General features: G+C 44.3%; 2 protein-coding genes across 2 annotated transcripts; one reads left to right on the forward strand and one right to left on the reverse strand.

Annotated features, from left to right (window-relative positions):
* Nucleotides 1-7,220: 7,220 nt before the first annotated feature.
* LOC115685393 (probable serine/threonine-protein kinase PBL19) lies at nt 7,221-10,712 on the forward strand. The gene is made up of 4 exons (XM_056304582.1): nt 7,221-8,283; nt 9,098-9,358; nt 9,706-9,828; nt 9,980-10,712. Exons 1-4 carry the CDS (start codon nt 7,930-7,932, stop codon nt 10,406-10,408), a joined length of 1,167 nt encoding a protein of 388 aa, XP_056160557.1. The 5' UTR covers nt 7,221-7,929; the 3' UTR covers nt 10,409-10,712.
* A 2,668-nt stretch (nt 10,713-13,380) lies between these two features.
* On the reverse strand, nt 13,381-16,500 carry LOC115685392 (beta-amylase 3, chloroplastic). The gene is made up of 4 exons (XM_030610459.2): nt 15,935-16,500; nt 15,386-15,596; nt 14,632-14,742; nt 13,381-14,400 (listed from the first exon to the last, which is right to left on the reverse strand). Exons 1-4 carry the CDS (start codon nt 16,453-16,455, stop codon nt 13,612-13,614), a joined length of 1,632 nt encoding a protein of 543 aa, XP_030466319.2. The 5' UTR covers nt 16,456-16,500; the 3' UTR covers nt 13,381-13,611.
* Nucleotides 16,501-16,782: the final 282 nt, after the last annotated feature.

Below are 16,782 nucleotides of genomic sequence, written 5' to 3' on the forward strand. Positions count from 1 at the left end.
AATTAAGGCTCCGTTCATTTGGCGAAAAATGTTTTCCAGGAAATATTTTCTGGATTTTCCATTGTTCGAGGGGCGGAAAATAACTTCCCACGGAAAACATTTTCCCTCCCATGGGCAATTTTGCCTTCACTTTGGGGGAAAATGATTTTCTTCACGAGGAAATCATTTTCCCCCAAAGTGAAGGCAAAATTGCCCATGGGAGGGAAAATGTTTTCTGTGGGAGAGGAAGTTGATCGCCGGTCACCGCCGTCGGCCGCCGGTCGCCGCCCCGCCGGCGTTCGGCAGTCGCCGCCGCCGGTCGCCGCCCGGCGTTCGGCGGTCGCCGCCCGCCGATCGTCGGCCGGCCGCCGGTCGCCGTCGCCGATCGCCGCCGCCGGTTGTCGGTCACCGTCAATCGCCGATCCACCGTCGATCGTCGGCCATGCGCCGATGCGCCGGCCGTTAATCGTCGGTCGCCGCCGATCGCCAGCCGTCGGTCGCCGCCGTAATTACCGCTGTCGCCGGCCGCCCGCCCGGTCGCTTGTGCGCATTGCCTGATAATCGGTCGCCGGTCCCGTCGGTCGCGCCGGTCCGCCGTCGGTCGTCGGCCACCCGCCGTGCGGTCGTGCGTCGATCCACCCCATGTCGCGCCGCCCGCCGCCGTCGACCGCCGCCGGTTGCCGATCGCCGCCCGTCGCCGCCGCCGCCGGTTGCCGATCACCGCGGTCGCCGGACGCCGCCGGATCGGTGGTCGCCGAACACCAGAAAATATTTTCCGAAACTTTTTCAGATTTTAGCGAACACCAGAAAATTGTGTTCCAGGAAAATATTTTTCAAGAAAATGACTTCCAGGAAAATATTTTCTAAAAGAAGAATATTTTCCGCCAAACGAACGGAGCATAAGTGAAAGGGTTTTTAAGAGAATCACCAAGTAACATTTCTTGTTCTAATTTGGGAAAACACTGGGTTGCAACTGGGTGGTATATAGCGGCATAGCTTGTCCTCGTTGTGACTGGAGTCATGGCCATCATTACTGCACAGGTAGGAACTGTCTCTCCCTTTCTCTTCAAATGTAGGCTGAGTCCTTAATGCATATTGTGGAATGGACCTTGTTGAGGAGAGGAGATGTCAAAGTCGAATTTCTGTGCATGTTTCCCTTCCATGTAGTCTAGATCCACTATTACTGTAATGCGTATTGTGGAATTGACCTTGTTGAGAAGAGGGGATGTCAAAGTTGAATTTCTGTGCATGTTTCCCTTCCAGGCAGTGTAGATCCACTATTACTGTACTTAGTCAAGCTTAACTATCTACTGCTGATTTTCAAGTCTGTCTCCCTGTATACCCTTTGACGATCAAATGCCGCGAGTTATACCGAGGAACCTGATGGCGACAAGTCAAGGACCGGTGCAATCTTGGTGCTAAAGTTTACTTGGCAAGAACGAGATGTTTATTGACAAAAAACAGACAGTCCACTCGGAATTCGCCTTAAAGTCGTCCATCATGCGCTCTTTGCATCATTCGTAAAATTGATAGGGTTATTTACAGCCTTTGAATTCCACTTGATGCCTGTTTTGGGTTGAAGTCTAAGTTGGTACAGAGCTGGAATGGAAGTGGTTTGTCCTGATGTAACATTCACTGTGTCTTTTGGAAAAGCAACCCCTTTCATTTGTGAAGGGATGTATCGAGGACCGAAACAGAACAATCACGCAGAAATCAGATAAAATAGACGATGCACGAATTTACCCAGGTTCACCCTCGAATAGGGCTACGTCCTGCAAAGAGATTTCACTATATTTTCGGTTTACAGCCACTCAACTCGTTACAATGATTAGAAAAACGAGCAAAATATATATGTGCCTCAAACGGGCCAAAAACCTAAACCTATAAGAAATCTCTTAATCTCGCATCATACGGGCCAGCCCAAACCCGTTGATATTTCGGGGGCGCTGCCCCCGAGCCCGCCCGCTCACCGGCGCAGCGGGCAGCCGAATCCGCTCACCGCTGGCGAGCGGCAAGGTATCCCGTGGCCCAGGCAGCGGAACCCTGCGTTGGGCGCTGCCCCCGAACCCCCGCCCGCTAACCGGGCAGCGGGACACCCGTGTCGGGGGCGCTGCCCCCGAACCCCCGCATTCTGCATGCAGGGGTCACATGTCGTCGGATAATACTTCAGTTTCCCTAAGCTCACGTGGGCGTTCCTGGTGTGAGAAGCAAGGGTCACCGAAGTATTCGCCAACTCCAACAATTTGAAGTCCTATAGGATCGGGACACGAAAACTACAGTCTCAAGCTATGTGTAAGGTTCAATGTTGCTTTGCTCCGCCCCATCATTTTCTGCCAATTTGCTGCACTTCTTGCATTGCTCTCCAGCTGGTGCACCCAAACAATCTCCAGGGAAACTACTTTGCAATGCTCATTGGTGATTAGCTAGACTTAATGATTGGCTGCTTAATGGATACCAGTTGTCATTCGATTTGGCAATATCTTGGCTTCGTCTGCGAAGTCCATTTGTAGTACCCTATGACAGCTTAAAAGGGAAGGTGAATCTGCAGTAACTTTGTTAAAAGAGATGTGAATCGTTTGCCGGGATATGTTCGAGGGATTTTCAAAGGTTCGCGGGGAAAACAAGACCAGAATAGTGTAGCAGAATCAAACGCAGCAAGTGCCATCACTCAGTATTGCGTTAGGGCGACGATGGCAGCTGGTCAACCCTTTCTTTTTCTCCTTTTCGATTCTTCCACAGTCAAAACGCCCCAGGTCAATTTAAGTTCACAAAACTTTTCTGGTCCTTTTGCTTTCTCTTCGGGTTTTTCTTCATTGGCATCATAGCATGCACAAATCCCAGTTTCGTAGCCGAATAAACCGGATTGACTTTGATTCGCATCGGACGAGTGGCGTCGCTTTCCGAGTGTGGAAGAGGAAAATAAGAGGAACCAAAGATGCCGTGACCCGTTTCCGTGGCAATTAATCAAAGATTAGATTGGATGAAAGCGTTCCGACATGGTGTGGCTTCCAGGAAGGCGCAAGGCGATTCCCCAAGTCACCAAGCAAATGTACATCCTAAGAAATCGACGTGTCTATGTTATTTATTGTCGTGCGATGCAAAACGCGGCCTCCGTTGGCTCGTTTCTTTTGACCTTTTCGTTTTGGGTAGGACCCCTTCGACCTTCTGAGGTTGTTTTTTCTCGATTCGTTGCCATATTAAAACCAGTTCCATCCTTATCAGAAAGGCGAAGAAAACCCTTGTTGACGTATTAGTTCTCCCCCCCTTGGCCCGACGTCGGAGGGAAAAACAAGAGCTGGTGATCAAGAAAATAAATATCGAAGTGACGTTCTGAGGTTGCCCTTGGACCGAGCTATTGACTTTGAAAACCGATGACCTTTGAAGCTGTTTCGGCAGTTTCAACATTACTGCTTTTCGGACGTCATAGGCCGAGCTCTTGGGATAAACGGGCGGCTGAGCATGGTTCGATAACTCGACCGTCGGCGCAACCGTCGGGAATTCTTTTACTGACGGCCATGTCGCCGGCGACTCTGGTTATTTTTCCGATTGTCCGTTCGCCGTGTGATTACACTCCTATTCCGTTTTTCGCGTCTGACGGCGGGTGAACGGCGGGTGGCTGACGGCGGGTGGAGGCGGCGGCGTACGACGATGCGGCCAGTGTCGAGGACGGTGGTTGGAGGCGGCTGGGGTCGGACAGCAGCGGGAGGCGGGCGACAGCGAGAGGGGGGCAACGGCGAGAGGAGGGCGGACGATGGCAACGAACAGAGGGCGGCGGACGGTGGGGGAGGCGGTGGCAGACAGCGACGCGGCCAGTGCGGAGGGCGGCGGCTGGAGGCAGTCGGCGTTGGGTAGCAGCAGGAGCCGAGCAACGACCGGCGGCGAGGGGGGGCTGCGGCGGGAGAAGGGCGGAGGCGAGCGGTCGGCAGCGGGAGACGGTGACCGACAGAGGCGGGTGGCGGCCCACAATAAGCAACGGCGGGAGACAGTGGCCAGCGGACAGCGGTGGTAGGCGGCGGCCGACAAGTGGGTGGTGATGGGTGATGGGTGGACGACCGACTAGTAGCGAGAGCGAGCGATGAGAAGAATTTCTTTTTTTTTGTTCTAAAAATAGAAAAGTAGAAAATTTTTACTACTCATTTCTGTTCCAAACCTATTTCTGAAATCAAAATTTGTTCCAGAAATTGAAAAATAAAATTGCCTTACCAAACGGATTTTTATTCCAAATTTGTTTCTGGAACAGAAAAATAAAAATATAATAATTATCATTCGCAGCGTAAGTTGGTGGTTTGGTGAGAAGCTTTGGTCCACCAACGTCCACTTGACTCGAGCAAATTGACCCCAACATGAACAAACCATAACATGTGCATCTATAGCCTTAGTCCACACGTTTGACTTCATTGGAAAAAAAAAAATTATGGACTCGTCAATTAGCCATGTTCCTAGGAAAGGAAAAAGGTAATCCACGCGCAAATTTGACTCGCAAATTACCCGACTCCATAGAAGGTCGATACGTAATTCAAAGAGGCTCCTCCTCCTCCTCCTCCTCCCGCCTCTACCCGGAAAGGGGCATTGTAATTAGACTCGTTACTCAACTGAGACATTAGGCATCGTAAGCACATACGTGGCAGATTTGAAGCGAACATGTCGTAGCTCTAATCGGGGTTAAATCTGCTTCTGTGAACCTAATTCTACTTAATGATATTTCAAAGCATTTCAGGACAGCCTCTTGACTTTTGGTGCTCCACGAATTGAAGAGGAAGAGGCTGAGAAAAGTTAAAAAGGGTCCACAGGATCAGGTAAAGAAGCTTGTGAGAAACTCCTGAAGGACCATGTCAGATAGACCAATACAAGAAAAGTCGTGGGTCTTCAGACTGCCAAAGAGCTCAATCGTTCACGGAAGTGCATGCCTAACTTATGAACTTTTCGAAAAGTCATGCTGCTCTTTCCAAAACTTGTGCTGACTTTTCGAGACAACGGGTGCTCATAATCCTTCTCATTCACTGCATCTTTAGGGCAAAACATCCATTCGACTGAACGTTTACCCACGCGTTGCGCGGAATTTTACATTTACGAAGAAAAAATAGATAAATAAGAAGCCATCGAACTAAAATGAGAAAGTTAAGATATTTATTTATAAGTGGTCTTTTCGGGAAATGTAAATTTATAAGAAGAAGAACCATTTTTTTTATTATATAAAACTCCTCAATAAAGGAAACATTTTACCATAAATATTATTAAAATGGAGCATGAAGTATTTTGGCATAAATACAATATTATTTACCGTATCATTAGTTGTAAAATTTATTCGTAAAATTATATGATGAAAGTACAAAGCAACTAATTGATGTAATGAAAAATTCACAATTATAATATATCACAAATATTGTATTATATCGGAATGCATATAGATAATGGAAGTTTTTGTCTACCTACTGTGGAAAAGCATGAGATTGTGTTATTATAATCTTAAACAAATATATTTATTTAATATGAATGAGTCACAATTAAATAATTAAATAATAAAGAGAGAGGGGAAGTAGGAGGGCAATAAATTAGTGCACATATGTAGCGCTCCTTTCTACGAAGAAAGCACAAAAAATTCGGCTTCCAAGAAGGAGAGTACAATTCTAGCAAACTACGATCTTAAGTTGCATTAGGGCTAAGCATGAGTCTACGGTAGAATCGGGAGTCGCCCATAGGAATCGGTCCGATTTTAGATTCCCGCAGTTATTAGTTTGGTTTCCGATTAAAAAAAAGTGAAACCTGTACCGTCTATTTTGATTCCTGATTCCTAGGTAAGAACCAAACAGGGGATCGAAGAGCTAGACCAAGAACCGATGAGCCGGACCTGAGTTACCCTAAGTTCTTTTTTTTACTCTTGCTAACAATAACAAAAGCCGCGTCTCAAGTCTCATCCGCCTCTTTATCTTCTGGTTTCGCCATATATTAATAACAAACCAATACCCGCTGACTCAACATTTTATATTGTTGTCAGATTACATTGTTTTCTTTGTCTCTATATCTAGTTTCTCATAGTTTCGTTCACCCACCGCCTTTTCTATTGGTAGTGAAGGTCCCCATCTTTAAATTGAATGCTTTTGAAGTTGGCGTGTAGGGTACAAATTGTTTCTAAAAAGTTAGGCTATGAGAGAATAATATAGGGACTATAACTAATGTATTTTTTAACAAATAAAAATTTATGATGATGCTTCATCATCTACCTCGGGTAAAGGGAAGCTTGACCCAGCGCTCCGGTAGGATGTCCATCGCATCAAGAAATTGTAGCTCTGGTCCAATCACTATGAGCGTGCCGCTAAAGAGCTCCTTCCTCGTTAGTACTAGTTTGTGTTTTGAACTTTTTATTATTTATTTTATTTAACGCATTCAGCATTTTATGGATTGTTGCTAGTGATAAATGTGGATTTTTGTTGTTGGGTTCATTTTCATTGCTTAACTAAAAATGAAACAAAAAGAAAAGAAAAGAAATTGGCTGATTTCCCAAGTGGATCCCGGAATCAATTAACAATGTAGCTTTTTTTCAATTCCAGAGTATGCATTGTAGGTTTCAAGTTCCAAAAGCTGGAGAATCGATTCTGACAAGGTAAGTTCTAGGTGAAAACTGAACCAATTCAAAAACCTCTCACCCTTAAGTAACACGCCTAGTGGCTACACTCACATAAGATTTTTTTTATACATTATTTTTAGGCACACCCGACTCATCTGGAAAACAATACATAAATTTTATACACGCATCAACCGGCGAGTTTGGTAAGTCTCTCGTTCAAAGATCTGATCTATTTCACCTTATTAATCGATTCGGATATGTTTGGGGATGTACAATAATTCAACCTCTCAAAAGTAGTGTCATGTGAACCTCAAAGAGTGCTCTTGGCGACAGGTTGACATGCATTGCACATGTAGAGTTTAATATTTACACACGATCCTAAGCGGCCTCTGCCTCATGTTTCATGCTGTGTGCATAGAATCTTGCTAATACGGTATGATCTTGTGTAACAAAATTCATCGTCGCCAAATATCAAAATTGCTCTCGATTCATACGCCAGCGGGCCCTACTTGTTTTTCGTATGGACGGCGACTGCACTGGAGAAACAGCCAACCACATTCTCTTGCAAATTCCCTGTTTCCTGCCATCGTTTCAAACGCAAGGACGGGAGTGCCCCGTTCTCACCGGGTGTCCACTGTCCGGACCAGACAAGACGATCACGACTCCTTTCCTGAGTCAAGATTCAAAGGTTCAGGACACATCGTCACCCGGTGAAAACCTTAACGCGCTTTAGATGGATGAACACAGAGACGGGAGGATGGGGGGAGTTATGGTGGTAAAGGGATGTGCAGGTACAGGTATGAAAGGTCTCTTTGGTCTTCTTGGTCCTTGACATCGTTGAACAATCGAGTCAATCTCTCTCTCTCTCTCTCATCCACGGATGGGCGTTGAATGGATTGATGAGTTTTTTGCAAGACAAATTCATTTTTTGTTTTTCTTTTTCTCATCTGGGTTCTCTTTTGCTGGTTCTTCCTCTCTCTCTCTCTCTCTCTCTCTCTCTGTCCTTTTCTTCCCTTTGGGGGTTCACGTTCAAACTCCACACTTTTCTCTTCGATGACACGGCTTTCACACCTAACCCCCTTTGAAATGTCAATATTCTCCTGTACAATTTCTTGAGCTGAATTCTCATCCGAGTCTTGGTTTTTTTGGAGCTAAATCACCATTATAACTCGTTCTGTTTCAGGCACTTCCACGGATTCATCAACTTGGGGGGTTTTACTCGTTTTCTCTCGCTTATATACTCCTCTTTTTCGCTGCAAAGAATCTCTCCCGCGCAACCCATTTGCTTTCTCTCTGTCGTAGACAGATTGATCGTCCCAAAAAAGGTTGAACTTGGGTTCTGTCCTAGGATTTTCTTGAAGATTCGAATCGATAAAGAAAACAAGATGAAGTGTTTTTCCTTCAAGAACAAATCCAAGTGCAAGGACAAAGCTACATCCGCCCCGGAGTTAGGAACCGAGCGAGAACCCGGCAATTCGGCGGCGAATCGGACGACAAAGTCATTGAGCTCATTGCCATCCCCTAGGAGAAGCATACTTGAATTGTACAAAGAGAAACAACACACTTTGAGGGCTTTCACGTTCGAAGAGCTGAGGCAAGCCACAAATGGATTTAGCAGGATGTTGAAGATCGGTGAAGGGGGTTTCGGGAGTGTTTATAAGGGCACTGTTAGCCCTCCCGATGGTAAAGGTCGTCCTCTCGTGGTTGCCATCAAAAAGCTTAATCAGAATGGATTGCAGGTGATGATGGCTTTTGTAGTTCAATCATTTTTATCACTGTCGAGTGCTTGTAGATATTCTTACATCTTTGTAGCGCTGGCCTTCTTTCGGAAGTCGGGTCTTTCTGTGATGTTGCTTATCATTGCATTGGTTCTGTAATCTACAGTTTGATTTAATGGGTCATTTGGTCTCCTGAACAATGATATTGTTTGCAGTAGATGGGGAATGTGGATTGACAGATAAAATACAAAATTGTAGTAGATGGAGGTTATTGAATAGGTGTTTCACTTGGTGAAGATGCAGTTTGATAATTGTTTTGGCTAATGGCATTTGGATAATGCGTAATCTTATCTACTTGTCTTAGTTATTGATGTAGAGTGCATGATCCGATATGGCTAACAGCAATTAATTCAGAGTAAATCAACTCGATGTCCTATTTGGTGCCTATAGTGTGAAAATTTTCGAAATAATACTGCAAATGAACACAGCCGATGAAGTTGGTGCGAGTGCCTATGCCTAGGAATAATTAGGAAAAATTCTGAAAAATGAGCGAGGATGTGAAAATCGGTAAAAAAATTTGCACTTGAGAGGATCATCAGCCTTTGCATCTGGTTGCCAGCATTGTTTCTGGCATTAAATTGTGGAGATAATGGTGGCTCCTACTTGGCAGGAATACCTCTTTCTAAGGCACTGTTTTTGGTTTCCTAAGGTTGAATTCGATGGCAAAATAGCATCAGCACAATTTCATTTTCTCAATTTAGCTGTATCTACTATCTACCCTCCAGACTTGCGGATCGATTTCATATTCTAATGGGCGTTTTCTTTCAATGTGCAGGGTCGTAAAGAATGGCTTACGGAAGTTCAGTGTCTTAGTATCGTGGATCACCCGAACCTCGTGAAGCTTGTAGGATACTGCTCTGTGGAAAATGAAAGGGGCGTGCAGCTCCTGTTGGTCTATGAGTTCATGTCAAACCGGAGCTTGGACGACCACCTCTTCAACAGGGCTTTGCCTACTTTGCCCTGGAAAACTAGATTAGAGATCATTCTTGGAGCAGCCGAGGGACTGGCTTATCTGCATGAGGTCATGGAACCCAAGGTACAACTTATGGCCAACATAATCAAGTTAGTTGACTACATGATTGTATCTGGTTCAATTGGGCTGTCTTTTTGCTGCCTGAATATATGATGCTCTAACTCCATCTATGCATGTCTAAACATATGATGGTATGATCTGACTAGCATTTTCGGTAGGATTTTAAGGCACGTGAGACTGGTAATTTACTAACAGGATTGGAATTTCCCTATCCATCTCTAACTCTTCCTCTGATCCAATGCACCTACTTAGTCAAAAGAATGCAGCACGGCTTCTGTAGGTGTTATTAAGCTGGAGTCAACCGTCATTTCTATGTATCGCTGAAGCAATTCCCTTGACTGATTGTGCAGGTGATTTACCGAGATTTTAAATCATCGAACGTCCTTTTGGACGAAAACTTTAACGCGAAGCTATCTGATTTCGGGATGGCAAGAGAAGGGCCGGCAGATGACCGCACTCATGTGACTACAGCGGTAAGAGCTATCGACTCAAACCTGTGTTTAAGACACATTTTCTGTTCTTTAGGCATCAATGCGAAGCATGATTAATAGTCAGTAAAAAACTGAGAATCACCATTATCGTAGACATGACAGCATTTTCCTTTCTTGTGATAACGATAATCAGGTGGTGGGAACATATGGTTATGCTGCACCGGAATACGTCGAGACGGGCCACCTCACAATCCAGAGCGACATATGGACGTTTGGGGTGGTGCTCTACGAGATCCTCACAGGGAGGCGGGCGGTGGAAAGGAGCCGACCGCCAAAGGAGCAGAAGCTCCTCGACTGGGTGAAAGATTTCCCTGCAGACAGCAAGAAGTTCATAATGATAATGGACCCACGGCTACGGAACCAGTACTCTTTCGCTGCAGCTAGGACAGTCATGAAATTGGCGGAGAGTTGCTTGAGCAAGAATGCAAAAGACAGACCCACAATGAGTGAGGTGGTCTTGACCTTAAAGCAGGCAATAGAGCAATCAGGAGAGACAGCAACTTCTGTCACTGGGAATGCTGAATCATCTGGTACTAGAAAAGTCGGTCAAAGGAGGAAGTAACATGAATCACTCTAATCCTAAGAGGCGTGTTCGTTTCATGTCAAGATCGGTACGAGTAAATAAAGTATCTTTAGAATCGCGGAAGACGAAAGTATGCGAGAAGAAGAGAGAGGCGACATGGAGATGTAAATGTAGGAGTTATTACAGAGTTTGCGGGGAGGAATTTGAGGGGATTAATTTATATTCTTTCCTTTTTTTTGCTGTGGTCATTGAGAATCTGGGGAATGTTGTTCTCGTTGCCGTACAAATCAAACCTTTTTCTGGGTCCTTTGTTCGTTCTGTTATCTGTGGTTGTTGCTGTTGAGGTCGTTGTGTTTTTGACTTTTTTCTCCTCCTTTGACTTGTGACTCTGGGATGGAGTTGGTACACTTACATATGTGGGATCAGCAACTCCGCATAAGAGGACCTATACCTTGTAATTAGTGCAATTAAGTCTAAAAAATCTTTTACGGAGCTACAACGAAGTGTTTCTAGTCACCATGCCTCCGATTTTTACTATGGCGCAATCTCTAGGTGCGTCGCACTTGCAAATTTTCCCAACTGAAGAACCTTTGTGAAAAATTCTGGACTGAATTGCTTTAAATAAAAAGTTATGATAACTGCGATAATTACTTTTACAGCGTCGGTAGGCCTACAGCAATCGTGGGATTGTTTGGGCAATAACCGTAACAGTAGCTAAGCTTGAATTTCAAGGAGGGTCTTGTTAATAAGTGTCAGGACTTAAACATGGAAATAGCAATTCTCAATGCATAATAAATAACTTTGGATATTGAAAACATATTCTTTTTTTTTCACTCGTTTATAATAAAAACGCAACATTCACAGCATAATTAATACTTCTCGTTAGGAGTCTCAAGAGCACTTTCTAACATTTTACTTAAAAGAAATAAGATGAGCCTTAGATTCACCTTCGGTGTAAAACCAGTCATTTGCATTCAATGTTGGATCGATGTCGATGACACGTGTGCTTGGAGTTAATTTTGCAATTAAAGTCTATCCCCATGTTAATCATTCAGGGGTGAAAGTGTAAAATATTTTTGCTCGAGGAATTAATAACCATCCTTTAAAAAAAAAAAAAAACATAAGATGCTTGTTGGAGACTGGGCTTAATCAGTCAATTTGGGCCCTGGGCCCAGTTCATTCGGGCTTCTTTTTCTCGTCAGCTTTCCCGGGAAATTCTGACAGCGCGATAACTTCCACAGGCAGGAGAGAGCGGGAGGGGAATTGCAGCTAACGCAACTGCTGCCCAAAACCTTCAAGTTTCGCCCCTTGAAGCCCCGGCAAAAGCCTCTCCGACTTCGCTCGCTTTCTCCTTCCTCCCGGACCTCTCTCTTGCTCGCCGGCTCTTCGAAGTGCGCTCTGCAATCTCTTCTCCCGATGGAGAAGACCTTCACGCTCCTCCACACCGTCGCCACCGCCGGGGTCTTCTCCGCCATTTCCTTCTGGTAGCGTTCGCTCCCCTTTGTTTTTTCATCGCATCGAGCGGAGCTCCTCGATCGGAGGGAGCTCGAAGTGACGGTTCTGATCGGAGCGTCTTTTCCTGGTCTTTAGGTACGGGTTCATGTTCGGGAGGGAATCGGCTCGCAAGGAGCTCGGCGATCTGATCGATGGTCTTCGAAGGAACGGCGACGGCGGCGCGGATTCCACGTCTCCCGCGTGAGAGTACGTCTTCGTTTGATGCTCAGGTTCAGTTCGGAGCTTGGCCGTGTGCCGGTTTTTTTCGGTTCGGTCGTTGCTGTAGGTTTTAGCATTTTGGGCGGCGGAAAATGGGTTCGGATTTGGCGGCTGTGAGCGGCACGAGAAATGTGGTTTCCGGTTTTCGGTGAATTTAAGGTGGGATCGTGTTGGAAAAGGTGCGGTAACAGAGTTTCGTGTCTGCTCTGCTCGAACACGTCTCATCTGAAAGCACGATCCATTAGCTTAATTGGATTTCGTGCTTCTTTTCCTCCCATCTACTGTCAAAAGTCGTGGAAATGTACACAAGCTTCTAACCGAGGCTGCACTGCTCCCTTTACATATCCTAATAGTGATGCCGTTCCCTGTTTATTATCAGATTGGAACATATTTTTATCATGTCTTTGTATGCTTCTCCCTTAAACTGTGTGATTTTGGTCGTCCGGTGCTAAGAAATAGCATATCTAAAGTACTCTAGATAGTTCATCTCTTGGCTAGAAGCTTTGCATCCTTGTGAATTCCAAGTTGAAGGAATTTTCCCCTATGCTGTGTCTTCTCAAGCTTATGTCTTTATCAGCAATTAGTCAGTTAGTCTTACTACTGGTATGCGGAAGAGAGTTTTACTGCTCAAAAGTTGGCCCACATTTTTCATTCTTCTTCCTATTTTGAAAAACAGATAAAACCTATTTATCAGAAATACAACGACCACCTGTAAAACAAGCGTCATTCATGTAATGCATTAACCTCGAAAAGGATGTGGACATTTGATAAGTGGGGTTAGGCTGATTAGCATAGAGGAGAGTACTCTTTGTAAAAATAGATGTGCAGGTCATCCATATTGTAGACATTGGCCGTCAAAGTGTGATATCAATAATAGGTTAGAAGCTTAAAGCCCTTGTGCAAATGTGTCTTTGTATTCATTATATAAATGATTTTTTTACACACCTGCAATCTTGCTGATACTTTCATGGGCAAATCCGGTTAATGTTCAGTATGACCCTGAGAGGAAGGTCTTAGCGATGTTGCAACAGACCAGGAAAGTTAAGAGTTCTGGATATTCAGTTTAACATATTGACATGGTAAGTGTCATCTTTTTGAAATGGATGAAAAAGAAGTAGCAGCCACTCCCTACAACCCTTCAAAAAAGGTAACAAGAGAAGAAACGCTCACAAATTTTTTTACTGCTGAGTTGTTTGGGGGAAGGATGGACTGAAGAAGAAAAATATGGAACACAAATCAGTCTCGCATACAGAAGTTGCTATTGTAGTTCAGATCTGTCAGCCAAAGAGCAAACGAAATTTGAGAGAAAAAGATGGACTATAGTAAACCCAGATATTGGGTCTACCCCTCTTCCTGTATATTGACATGATTTCGAAAAATTACACGATTGACCCATACATTTTTCGTACTACTCTTTCTAAACACTTGGCATGCCGTGCCATAAAATCTGTTGTATATTCGCTATAATAGTATAGTCTTTGCCTCAGTATGCTGCATAATCATACATTAACATGCCCATATATTGTTTTCTACACAAGAGCAGCCTCCTTGACTTTGGTGACACTTTTCTCTTTGATAAAACCAACGTAGAGGTCAGTCCTGCTCAGGTCGGACTCGGATAGTCTGTTCCGACCACCTTCGGACATGCTTTTCACAAACCCAACTAAGTTTCGCCAGTTATTCTCTTCAAATAACCTCTTATTCATTCTCAAATATGTGAAAGCACTCAATGAGTTGCCAGAATCTGACCTACTCGTTGAGAGAACTTGTGCATATGCACCTGCATCATATCTCTCCAGTGCATTCTCCCCAGCAAGGTCTGCTCCTGCAGTTTTAGCTGCCACCTTTACCTGTCGAACTAACCCTTCTGGAGAGCAATTCGCATTCTCAGGCTGTTCTCCATCTCTCATTTCCATGCACGTGAAGTTAAATACAACTCCATGTTTTCCCATCATTTGTGCGATTGGTAGATACCCATCACGATTTCTGGTGTTATAGTATCCAGCTGTTAATTCAGCTGCATGAGATCTTGTTCTGTAATGCCAGTGAATGCCAGCCACTTTTCCTGAGAGTTTTGCTTGGGTTCCTTGGAATACTCCTTTAGCAGCTGCTAGGATTCTATCGCCATGCTCTAATAGCTTTTCAGAGTACCATTCTAGGAAGAACCGTCCGTACTCAGTGTTCCATGTCCCTTCCCGTCTGAAGAACCCAGTTTCTTCAGGAAACTGGCTGTATTGTCCAGAGTCATGGGGCCCAGTATTTCCCCAGTTCATGTGCCCTAGTGCCTCTGCTGATGCTTGCAGTGAAGATCTCATGTACTGCATTAAGACAGAGATGTTGACAGTGAGATTTACCAAATTCAGTAATAGAAGTGACTGTTCATGCTTCTTGATTTAATCATCGACTAATTTCTCGGTATGGTACTTTATGGTTTATCTGTTACTATTTGATTCTGAGAAAGAAGTGGTCATTGTTATATTTTAATCGTTGGACATTTCCAGGAACGGTGGGGTCAGTGTACATTGAGAATCATTTTTCCAAACAATTACCTTGTCATAGCACTGGAATTCTCCAATTCCTGGAAACCTCCAAGTTCCGTTACTTTCAGGATACGATGGATATCTCAATTCTCCGCAAGGACCCATTCCAACTTGAATTTCCTGCAGTAAAAACCCAGATGAATATATGTGCTTCGAGAAAAACAGTTATGCTCCTGGTAGGAAAATGTTAGCACTTATTATTATGAAGTAAGCCGACGATATTTTAGACATGTTTCCAGATGCCAGTGGTCCACCACTTGAAAATTAGCACACTAGTCTTGTAATATTTTGATGCTATCTCTTCATGACTCGATTTGTATGTTTTGTTCCTTTCTTAAATCTTCACTAATTATTCAGATGCACCGTTTTCTGCTTGATTGCTCGTGTAGGATCCATTCAACTGTGTCCAAGTAGCTTGCAGAACTTTGAACTCCTATATAGTTTGAAGTGATGGTTGCGCCTCTCTAGGTGAATTCTTAATGCTAATTCTAAGGCAAAAGCCTGGTTGATGATTAAGCCTCTAGCTTTAGGATGGGAATATTTTGCTGGGGTCAATACATATTCAGGGGAATGAATACGAAGATGTTGCTACAACGTTTTCATTTCCAGAAATGGTTCAACGATTTGTCTCCATAATAGATCTCCATGCTATAAGTTAAGAGTGCTCCTGAAATATGTACTTTACTTGCTGCTTATAAAGATTGGATTAAAATAGTGCTCTTAGCTACTAAATCAAGCATCCTTGGATGTGATTGATGCTTACCACAATAACACTGCCCAGGTGACCACTGAACCTGTCCCGGAAGCTCCGCATGTAATCTGCGTAGACTTGAATGGGTGTTCTTCCTCTCAGCACTGGCAATGAATCACAGCCTAGGGAGATGTATTCGGGATTCGTTCTGCCAGATCTGTCTGTGTAGACCAGGTCAGGATCCTTACTGATTTCTTCGAGCACCCACGGAGGTAGAGGAATGCTATAATCAATGAAGGAAAAAGTTTTTACAACCTTCGTCCATGGCAGAATCATAAAAGGGAAAAGTCATCCATAATTTAAGACGGTATTGATTTGAAGTTCTCGAATAAGGAATTAGAAATTGCACGAATTGGGTAATTACAGATTTTTCTGTTTGAGACACTAGCTCGACTGAGCGAACGTACCTGACAACAAGAAGATTCTGATGATTCTAATACTAATTCAGCCAAGGTGATGTATCTTCTTGATGGTTAAGTAAGAAGCGATTATGATTTTGATTCTCGACTTAAACTAGTAAATAGATGAACGAGGAAAGATGCATCGAATTTAACCCAATACCTGCAAGAATCACCGACGTTGCCTCCGCACTGATGAAAGGACATGACTACTTGAAGCTTCAAGCCATGCCTTGCGACCATCTGCACAAGTTCCGCATAACCTTCCCAGTTATACTTCATCGGTCCATCTTTCTCCACCAATCCCCACCAAGCGTCCACCATTACCCCTTCAACTCCCGCGCTCTTTAGGGCCATCAAGCTCGCGTTCATAGCCCGCGGCTTGTTCAGATTCCCTCCGAGCGTTACCGTGTCAAGAGGCAACATTACATACACCGGAACCTTCGTGCCATCTTGGCCATGAGAAACCGACGAAGCATGATGCTTTGCCGATCTATCTTTCCTCCTCGCCTCCGTAATCATGCCTCTTTCTGCTACTTCATGCATCGAATTTTTCACTAGGAGACGCCGTGAGGGCTTTATCTGTGCGAAGCTAACCGTGCCCGAGATGTCATCGGGGGTTTTGAAGGATTTGTTATCTTTTAGATTGATGAAAGACGTGGAAGAACGTAGCGTGAGAGCCATTTTTTATTCAAGATTTGTGGCAAGTGGGGGGAATATAGAAATGGATGAAGAATGTGTCTTTATTTATAAAGGGAAAGCGTGTTCGGCCTTTTGAAGGAGACAACGATGGTGCGCAAAAAATTCAAATCCTAGTCAGCTCCAACTTTTCGATCCGAGTCATTTGGTTTGATCCACCGTCGGTCGGTGTTTTGTACCCTCTCAAAACTCATTTTGATGATAAGAGTGCAAAGACTTCTCGTAAAGGTTCGGCTTTTAACTAGTCAACGATTCTGTCTAGTTACCTCTCATGAGTATCCTTCAGCCAAAAACATTATTTAAATGTCTAAA

This window comes from Syzygium oleosum, unplaced genomic scaffold (assembly GCF_021117445.2).
Source record: "Syzygium oleosum isolate NSW1041296 unplaced genomic scaffold, Sole_v2.1 Sole_v2.32, whole genome shotgun sequence".
Classification (NCBI taxonomy): Eukaryota; Viridiplantae; Streptophyta; class Magnoliopsida; order Myrtales; family Myrtaceae; genus Syzygium; species Syzygium oleosum.

Coding starts and splice junctions, on each gene's coding strand:
- LOC115685393 (XM_056304582.1), top strand. CDS start 7,930: ATGAAGTGTTTTTCCTTCAAGAACAAATCCAAGTGCAAGGACAAAGCT. Junction 8,284..9,097: donor TTAATCAGAATGGATTGCAG/GTGATGATGGCT, acceptor TTCAATGTGCAG/GGTCGTAAAGAATGGCTTAC. Junction 9,359..9,705: donor ATGAGGTCATGGAACCCAAG/GTACAACTTATG, acceptor CTGATTGTGCAG/GTGATTTACCGAGATTTTAA.
- LOC115685392 (XM_030610459.2), bottom strand. CDS start 16,455: ATGGCTCTCACGCTACGTTCTTCCACGTCTTTCATCAATCTAAAAGAT. Junction 14,743..15,385: donor ACCTGGGCAGTGTTATTGTG/GTAAGCATCAAT, acceptor TTTTTACTGCAG/GAAATTCAAGTTGGAATGGG. Junction 14,401..14,631: donor AATTCCAGTGCTATGACAAG/GTAATTGTTTGG, acceptor GTCTTAATGCAG/TACATGAGATCTTCACTGCA.